Here is a 10,003-nt window from a genome sequence, read left to right as displayed (position 1 = left end):
CTGTATGGATGCTCTCTCTCTATGGATGCAACCTCTACTTTTGTTAAATGTTTGCTGTCTCAACAGTACGCCAAAGACATAACTCCAATGCCCTGCTGTCATCGCACTAACAATATTGTTTATAAGGGATGGCTTGGTTTTTTCTATTTGCTTGACAGCTTCTCTATATTTGGATAAAAATCTAATCTGGCTCATACGCCACCGTGGAAAAGTAAAGTATGTCCATTTTGTATTTTCAACTGTCTATCTATAGCTGTATTGTGTCACATTTAAATGTTTTCATTTGTAACCCTGCAGCCTGCCCATTAAAAAGCAATGATGGCTAAGGATGGCAGCTTAGAGGGCTTTGGGTCCGGACACAACATTCCTCATTTTCTGGGATCAGGGAAGAATAGGTCTGTTAGGGCATTGCTCAGATTCTGGCATTGGGCGACTGGGATCACGGTCATTTAGGGGTCACTGGGAGGGCATGGCCCGATACGGGCTGGGGTTGACAGGTGGCAGTTAGCACGTTCCAGACAGACAGAGACATGTCCGTCTGCTGTGTATTCCATTGTCATTCAAAGACCTGAGACAAAGAGATGTTATCAAAAACCTTTTCAGTTCTGCTTTCAAGACTATTGACCTAATGCTAAACTGAGGTAATGTTGCTCTATGAGATTGGATTGAGTCACAGTGACCAATACACAAATGTGCAATAAAAATAAAACATACTGACACAGCACATTTGACACAGTAATTCTGAACAAAAAATATCTACTAAACTGAATACCAGAGGCCTTTGTCGGCTCTATAATGAAGCACGCTGAAGCAATACAAGACTTCTAACAATACAAACATCTAAGCTGCATCCAATTGTGATGTCATATGTAGTAAAACGCTTTACAGACGACCTGAATACATCTCATACAAAAGCAGCCCATGCCTCATCATGGATTCAAACAAATCCAGGCCTCCGTTTATGCATGGCCGAGAGAGCATTCCAAACAACAGGGGTAACAATGAATCTGAAAAAGCCCTCCAGATCCATACAAAATCCTGAGTGGATTTATATTAATGTTCCTCAGTTGCCTATGTCAATATAGGATAAGTATGTGTTTCAAGTGTACCATATGTCACACACATGTGATGCCTGTGCTGATAGAGGGCTTTGGTAGGGCCATATAATGTTTTGTTGAATAAGTAATCTATTTCATCTGTACGGGTGGCATTTCAAGAATGCAATGACAAACAATACAATGCATTCACAGTGCTGTAGATGCTTTCAATTGGTTTATGTTACGTTTATTCCTGCGTGTGGCAGTGTGCAAGAACAATTCTAAATTCTATGAAATAAATATTTTACTGATTCAAATGAAAACTTATTTTGAAAACAAAATGGACTGATATACTGTGGTACATTTTGAGCACAACATTATCTCTGGCCCAGGGTGTTAGTGCGCATTAGTAAAGGAACGGTCACTAACGCCCTGGACCAGAGCTAGCACAACATATAGGATTATGCCATCCCATTTAGAGACACTAGATCAGGGGTGTCAAACTCATTCCATGGAGGGCCAAGGCTTTTGGTATTTCCTTTCAATTAAGACCTAGACAACCAGGTATGGGGACATACTTACTAATTAGTGACCTTAATTCATTGATCAAGTACAAGGAAAGAGTGAAAAGCCACAGACACCCGGCCCTCCGTGGAATGAGTTTGGCACCTGTGGACTAGATAGATGCTGCCTCATCACCAGGTAGTTTAGTTTAGACTGTTTGTCTGATATCATGCACTCCTTTGGACAAGCTCCTAACCACGCGTCAGTTAGAATGTAAACTGACTAGCATAGAAGTGCTGTGGTCATAATCATGACCCTCCACAGCTCCCTCTAAAACTCATGTGATGTCACATGCAGATGACAATAGATCGCCAACACCTGCATTCTTTCTTTCAAATTCTTTTATATCTATTGGTTAACTCAGCTGCGCACAATGCTAAACAATTTCTTTATAGACTTACACTCCATGCATGATCCTATTCTACCCTATAAACATGTTACAAAGAACATTTATCTGTAAAACGTCAAATGAATGTGTGAACTTTACATTTACATTTACATTTTTAGTCATTTAGCAGACGCTCTTATCCAGAGCGACTTACAGTAGAGTGCATACATTTTATTACATTTTACATTTTTACATATTACATATTACATTTTACATACTGAGACAAGGATATCCCTACCGGCCAAACCCTCCCTAACCCGGAAGACGCTATGCCAATTGTGCGTCGCCCCACGGACCTCCCGGTTGCGGCCAGCTGCGACAGAGCCTGGGCGCGAACCCAGCCCAGCCTGGGCGCGAACCCAGAGACTCTGGTGGCGCAGCTAGCACTGCGGTGCAGTGCCCTAGACCACTGCGCCACCCGGGAGGTACGGGTGGCGCAGGGAGGTACGGGTGAACTGTCTCCAAGGAAAGAGTCAGTAGAGTTGTACGGTGTGTGGGCCATTCATTTTCATAAACTATGACACAAACTGACACTGTATCAAAGCCAACCTAATTGGTGTTGATTTAATATCCCATAAATGTCATTTGAAGGGCTGGCAACAGTTGTGGGTATAATTTGTCATGGGCAGGCAGTAGGCACGCTACCACTGGCTAGACCAGGGTAGGACTTATGCTGACCTCCACGTTACAGTAGAGTATGTACATTGACTGTGTCAAGGACACTGCGAGATTGTGGGAATTTGAAGTCACAGTGCGAACGAGAGAAGTAGTAAGGAGACAATCCCCGTCGGCTGGTTCTGTCCGAGGCAGACTGATGCCTGCCCCTGGTGGAAAATAGATCTGAGGACGGGTGTATCTGCCTTAGATTAGAGGGTCAACGGACAGGAGACCGCAAAATAAAGCTGCTGATAACCACTTGTAGTCTGAAAGAACACCCAGTTTTAGGGGGACTGTCTCAGACAAGACATCCACAGGGACAGACACTGACCGTATCATCAAACTCAACTCTCCAGGGCAACAGTGTACATTGAATAAGGCACAAGGGACTCCTGTCCAATTTTGCAAAGAGACAGCCATTTACTGTAGGTGGGACACAACAAATCAAGATATGGAATGGTTCAGTGGGTCAATTCATGAGCATACAATATAAAATTCTCATAAAGGATGATTTGATACTTTGACAGCTGAAAGGTGATCTTATCTCATCTAGAAGAGTATTTCTTCCCAGTCATCACAAACCACCAACCAGCCAGCCAGGAAAGAGTGGAGTGCTTTGCCGAAGAGTGCTGAAAAACTGCTGTGCTCTCTCTAGTTCAGGTTACCAAGGGGGAACTCAACAGGTTCTTGCCTAAAATACGGTCATCAGCTGCGTATTCAGTTTGCAAGAATATTGAGAAATAACTTGTATGTATTATAAAACACAAATATATTATGAATGTGTGTGTGTAAATTCATCGAAAATGATATGTTACTATAAGCCAATCATGCATCTATGGCTATAACCAGAAATAGAGGCTCCGGTGATTACCATTTATTTGCAGAACAATGGGCACAGTCAAGACACTGGCCTGGCTGCCATATCAATAGCAACATGATTGACAGTACTCTACTCTTGACAACTCATACAAACAACCTTAAACTCTAGGACTAGGAACTAGGAACAGTTCTAGACTAGGAACAGGCTAGTCTACAATATGGTTGCACAAAGTGAAGCCCTGATAACCTTCATGGTAGCCTATGACTACATGGGCAGTAAATAAATACATTTAAAAAAAATCAGACAGACATAAATTATTGTAAGTTCAAGTTTAATAAATTAAACATTACTTTGGAAATTCAGTTGAAATATGACTGATTTATGAATAGTACAAATCGAGTAACCAAAGAGTTATTACAGTGCATAAATGTTTCTGGTGTCACAGACGAGTCCAGGTATTGGGCCAGACTTAACAGCAAGGCTAAAAAGGAGAATTAGTGTAAAGGAAGTAAAGCCGAACTGTAACAGCACAAAGACAACTATTCATGTATTTTTCCATTGGGAGTGTCCAAGGGTAAACACTGGAAACCTTTAGTTCTTCAGTATTGATTTCCAGGGAATACTTTCCCCCTCCATTTTATGGTAGTTACATTTGTTGAGGTACTTAAAATCAAGTATTTCTGTTTGGCTCTCACATTTCACATCAATTTAAATAATGGGCAAAGCAGAAAAAATAAACACTTAAGTGTTGTCAACACCCATTTGCAAACAATCACTTTAAATCATCTTAAACTTAAATATGATATTAGAGACCATGTTAAATGGTGAACCACAACAAGGGAATGGTAAGTCGTAGACATCTGAATTCAATGAAAAGCTGTAATGTAGATAAATATTCCATGTCATTGACATAACATGGCAGCGTTCAGTCCTGCTGGGCCAGAGGGCCAGAGGCTGCTGGGCCAGAGGCTGCTGACAGTCTCTGGAGGCTGTGAGAGAGGCACACAAGAGGTGTTCCCAGACACAGACAGTGCACTTGACCAGTTCACCTTCATCTCACCTCTTAATTCCCCTTCTTGTACTTCCTCATGTGTGATGCAATGGAAGAGGAGATCTCAGCGCTCCTCTTGTTCTGTCCAAAATACTCCTTGAACTCTCCGTCCGGACCAACCAGGTACATGATGATTGTGTGATCGACCTGCAATCAAGATTAAAGGAGGTTTCATTTAGATATCAATTCAGCTGGGAAAAGTTGGAATATCTACTTTACTATGAACAAATGAGAGTTCTGAATAAGGGCAGGATCAGACGATGAACTCACAATGTAGTCGTTGTCTTCATCCTTTGGTCCCTGGCTGTAGTAGACTCTGTAGGCTCGAGAGACCTGGTCAATTTGGGCCATTGTCCCAGTCAGGCCAATGAGCTTAGGGGAGAACTCTGGGGATAGAGGACAGAGGGGGAATGTTATTCTTCCACCAATGTGAGTCTAAGTCCCCCTTTTACCTTAACATGGAAGCTAAAGTAGTTAACCTCTCTGGGATAGGGGGCAGTATATTCACGTCCGGATGAAAAGCGTGCCCAAAGCAAACTGCATGCTACTCAGGCCCAGAAGCTAGGATATGGATATTATTAGTATATTTGGATAGAAAACACTCTGAAGTTTCTAAAACTGTTTGAATGATGTCTGTGAGTATAACATAACTTATTTGGCAGGCGAAACCCCGAGGACAAACCAACCAGGGGGGAAAAATTGAGGTCACTCTCTTTTCAATTACTTTTCAATGGGAATCTAGATTTCTAAGGCACTTGTTTGCAGTTCCTATCGCTTCCACTGGATGTCAACAGTCTTTAGAAATTGGTTGATGTTTTTCCTTTGAGAAATTAAGAAGTAGCCCTGTTCAGAACGAGGGTCGAGTGAAGTGTGCTGTTTGTTAGAGGCGCGTGACCTGAAAGCTCGCTCCACTTTGTTTTTATCCGCTATTGAACGCAGTTTATCCAGTCTTAAATTTTATCGATTATTTACGTTAAAAATACCTAAAATTGTATTAGGAAAGTTGTTTGAAATGTTTGGACAAAGATTACAGGTAACTTATGAGATATTTTGTAGTCATGTTGCGCGAGTTGGAACCGGTGTTTTTCTGGATCAAACGCGCCAAATAAATGTACATTTTGGAGATATAACGACGGAATCGAACAAAAGGACCATTTGTGATGTTTATGGGACATATTGGAGTGCCAACAAAAGAAGAACTTCAAATGTAAGGCATGAATTATATCGTTATTTCTGAGTTTTGTGTCGCGCCTGGCGGGATGAAATATGATTGTCTGTGTTTGTTTGATGGGGTGCTATCCTTAGATAATAGTATGGTTTGCTTTCGCCGTGAAGCTTTTTTTGAAATCTGACACAGCGGCTGGATTAACAAGAAGTTTATCTTTAATCCTATGTATAACACTTGTATCTTTCATCAATGTTTATGATTATTTCTGTAATTTGATTTGGCTCTCTGCAATTTCACCGGATGTTATTTGAGACAATGCATTACTGAACATAACGCGCCAATTTAAACTGAGGTTTTTGGACATAGAGGGACTTTATTGAACAAAACGAACATTTATTGTGTAACATGGAGTCCTAGGAGTGCCACCAGATGAAGATCAAAGGTTAGTGATTAATTTAATCGCTATTTCTGACTTTTGTGAGCCCTCTCCTTGGCTGGAAAATGTCTATGGTGTTTCGTAGCTAGGCGCTGTCCTAACATAATCGCATGGTGTGCTTTCGCCGTAAAGCCTTTTTGAAATCGGACACTGTGGTTGGATTAACAAGAAGTTTATCTTTAAAATGGTGTATAATACTTGTATGTTTGAGGAATTTTAATTATGAGATTTCTGTTGTTTGAATTTGGCGCCCTGCAATTTCACTGGCTGTTGTCTAGCGTCCCACAAATCCCAGAGAGGTTAATGGCTTGTTCTCTTTACCTTTCACATATGTTCCCATGGCCTCAGGTGTGTCCCTGTCAGGATCAATGGTGATGAGAATGGGGGTCAGGTTTGGAAGAGACTGTATCCTGTCTGGGAAACATGGAAAGACGATGTTGATCACAACAAATCTTCTGTACATCCCAGGGTTGTAGCATTAACATTATGCCTTGTGAAAACATGATATGAGTGACTGACTGGCTACTCACTCAACCATCTAATTGCCATGACATTAATAAATAATATGATGCATCATAAGAGACGTTTATAATAAAACACTTTACCTATTTCATCCACCACCTCAATCATTTTCTCGATTTCATCAGGACAGATGTCAGGGCAGTGTGTAAACCCAAAGTAGATAAGGACCCACTGGCTGAGGAAATCCTCACTTTTACAGGGTTTATTATTCTGATCCACAAGAGAGAATGGACCCCCAAGTGCTGGTTTCCCCATTGACTTTGTCCGTTCTCTTTCAATCACTGCAGTGCATGTGTAAAAAAGACAACATAATGTCAAACAGATTGTTACCAACATGTACAGAAACTGACGATTAACTCCAGGAGAACTTCAGTTCGGAACATAAATTAATGTGTGTAAATCCACTGTTGGATGTAGCCTACTGCATGATGGTGAGTACGCCAAGAGGTGAAATGTCCTTACATTCTTCTTTTTCCTTTTTGAAATATTTCATTCCGGCAAGGAGAACACCCCCAAACGCAAATGTTATTGCTAATGATTTCCAAGTCACTGGCTGCAGAGGATAGATGAATGGAGACAGGCAAAGCAACAAGGTTAAAAACAAAGCAAAAGGCACGGTGCTTTATTTGATCCATAGACATTACTACCAGGTTTTATCAGGTGCCCAGCCACAGTTGTTTACATATCACTCAGAAATTAATTGATATGTTTACATACCCCTGTCTTTTTGGTTTTATCACCAGAAGGGGGCGGTGGAGGTAAAGACGAGAATGATCTTGAGTCGTAAAAAGACAACCACTGTGATGTCCGGCACGTCCAACTCCCGCATAGATTTACCTGTGCAGTGCATGAATACACACAATATGTTAACATGATGGATAAGTACAAGGATATCTGTCTTCAAGCTGTTAGTCATTCCGCGCGTCAAACCGTGAACACATTTGATCCTAGTCTGAGTGTTGTGAGCCATGTATGACCTACCAGCCCGTGGACTGTCCGTGGTGAGAGATCTGTGTACGGAGAGCCAGTCCTTCTCGATAAAGCGCGTGTAAAGCTGCATATTGTGCTCACGCTTTGGTGCGAAATCATACGATTTAACAATCGACAACTCAAAGTCTGATACGATATTAGGCCCACTGCCATGATGTTGAGCTAGTTTGTCAAGATCTCTATGCGGAAGTGGTGGCAGAATTTTACACAACGTGAATCATGAAAGTAAAAACGCATTCAAATTCCTGATCTTGGATCAGTATACCTTTTACAACGATTCTCATTGACCGAGTGGCTCGCAATATCAACTTTCTAAGCTGACCCTGGACCTGCCTGCGAACACAGTTATTCCTGTCAGAACCGGAAATTACGCACCTGAGTCCTTTTTTTGTACTGTGTTCTCTGGGCGCTACTGGCGTCTAGCTATTGTAAAACACAGTACAGACAATTAACTTTTCATTGGCAGTAGCCTACTTCTGCTGCCAACTTTAACAGTTAGGAGCACCAAACACAAAATTTGTTTGATTTAAATTGATATAGATATAGCCTACAATACTTTTAAAGCATATATCCTGTAGCTATCGAGGCGCAGTTGTGCTAAATAATAATAGCTAATTATTTGGAGCCTTGAGTAGGCTACAGTACATGCATTTCTTTCAATTTCGATTTCTGATGCAAAAATCATTTTAAAAAGCAATTTATATTTCTTATTCAATTGCTTTATTTTACTGGGATTACACCAGATATCACCACAAGTGCGATGGGTTGCCTATAACAAAAATGTTTTGAAAGAGAAATGTATGATTCCAGTAAAAAAATAAAAATGTATCAATCATATACATTCTAATTTATGACATTGTCACTTATTTAGATGTATGGTTTAGCAGGGGTGTTTTTTACATGCGTCTTTTTAAACAATGCATTCATGATTTCCATACTGCGTCTGTAGCTAGGTCATATCCTCTTGTAAATGTCCCAACCCGCAGATATGTTGCTCACTCATCACTTGTTGACACGGGAGAAGCCAGACAAGTATCAACATGAGACCAGATAATTCCCTGGGGATAGAGAGAAACAGGTGTGACCAACAATAATTATTGAACACAATGCTCATCTAAACAGAAAAATATTTTGACTGTGAGACTATACCTTCCCTCCTCTTGCTGGAAGATATTTGTGATGCGCTCTTTATACAGTCCATCCCATCATGGAAAAAACAGCAGTCGAAATAAGTACATGAAGTTTAGCAATTCTCCTCCAAAGTAGCGTCTCTGAAAAACAGTCTCTCAAGCATTTAAACATTCAGGGTGCAGTGCAGGCTCATGCATAAATATTTCTAGCTTTAACTACACTCATGATATAGCTACAAGATACTAAACAGTCAATGGCCTTTTTCACTGGCCAAAAATGTTAAAATGGAAATGTTATTTAATAGGTAAAATAGGCAAAGGTCATTGATGGATCTCTATTCATCCATAATGCCCACATACCTGTTACATGTGGTTTAATGGCAATCAATAAACACAGATTTGCTGGAATAGCATAGGCAACCTGGAAATAGAAAAGTTGTGTATGTGGATTACTGTAAATAAAATAAATAAAAAAGCACTAAAATTATAGTAATTCATTAAGAACATTAAACGACTAAAAAAAGCGTGATCCTACCACCCATAACACTGCATCCGGATCGTTAATCTATGCCAATAAAAAAGACAAAGGATAAGACATGGGATTTACTCATTTGACCCAAATATTCATAGACAGACACACACCATGTTCACTCATTAAATTACTCTGCTAAATGCATGAGTTCAACAGAAGCAGATATGCCTACAGCTAACACCAAATACAGTAGGCTATAGACACAAAGTATCTCAAACAATGTAACCAAATAAGGGAATCACTTGCCTCACATAACTTGCTAGAGCAAAGAACAATGACATGCATATATATACATTGCAAACTCTCCAAATGATCAGAGAAAAGTTCGTTTTTGTGCACCTAACTTCACTAGGTTCGTTCATTGTCACTGTCTATAACTACAGAACCAGTTTCTCGTAATCAGCAATTCGACAGAAAATGTTCCTCCTGGACTTTGAACCATACACTTTGCGTTGAATTCGTATCCGTAATTGTTTTAGAGTGAGGTTTGGGGTATGAAGTTTCGACAAGTGAACATTTATAGGCACGATTGCAAAGTCGCCAAGACTCGTTGTTTTCTATCTTTATTTTCCTGAAAACTGCTTTCTGAATATATATGAATAAGGAAAACGATTAAAAGTTACATATGTGTTACTGTTACAATAAATACTGATTTGGCTACTTTAAAATAAAAACAATTCTGGACAGTATTCATACTTTAATGTGCGT

At 40.2% G+C, this 10,003-nt stretch overlaps 1 protein-coding gene across 4 annotated transcripts; it reads right to left on the bottom strand.

The window, feature by feature from the left end:
- Positions 1–3,786: 3,786 nt before the first annotated feature.
- LOC120039994 (protein SCO1 homolog, mitochondrial-like) lies at positions 3,787–9,330 on the bottom strand. 4 transcript variants are annotated; one of them, XM_038985326.1, is made up of 10 exons: positions 9,299–9,330; positions 9,124–9,184; positions 8,783–8,904; positions 8,572–8,691; positions 7,361–7,480; positions 7,106–7,196; positions 6,727–6,924; positions 6,443–6,535; positions 4,788–4,903; positions 3,787–4,664 (listed from the first exon to the last, which is right to left on the bottom strand). In XM_038985326.1, the coding sequence occupies exons 6-10, from the start codon at positions 7,134–7,136 to the stop codon at positions 4,530–4,532; spliced, it is 573 nt and encodes a 190-aa protein (XP_038841254.1). In that variant the 5' UTR covers positions 7,137–7,196; positions 7,361–7,480; positions 8,572–8,691; positions 8,783–8,904; positions 9,124–9,184; positions 9,299–9,330; the 3' UTR covers positions 3,787–4,529. The 4 variants fall into 4 exon arrangements, with proteins under 4 accessions (XP_038841254.1, XP_038841263.1, XP_038841259.1 ...); XM_038985335.1 differs by having other exon boundaries at positions 8,783–8,819; XM_038985331.1 differs by lacking the exon at positions 9,299–9,330 and having other exon boundaries at positions 8,783–8,902.
- Positions 9,331–10,003: the final 673 nt, after the last annotated feature.

The sequence above is a fragment of the Salvelinus namaycush genome, chromosome 3 (assembly GCF_016432855.1).
Source record: "Salvelinus namaycush isolate Seneca chromosome 3, SaNama_1.0, whole genome shotgun sequence".
Taxonomy (NCBI): Eukaryota; Metazoa; Chordata; class Actinopteri; order Salmoniformes; family Salmonidae; genus Salvelinus; species Salvelinus namaycush.
Note: the sequence above shows the minus strand (reverse complement) of the source record. Positions and strands in the feature narration are given on the sequence as shown.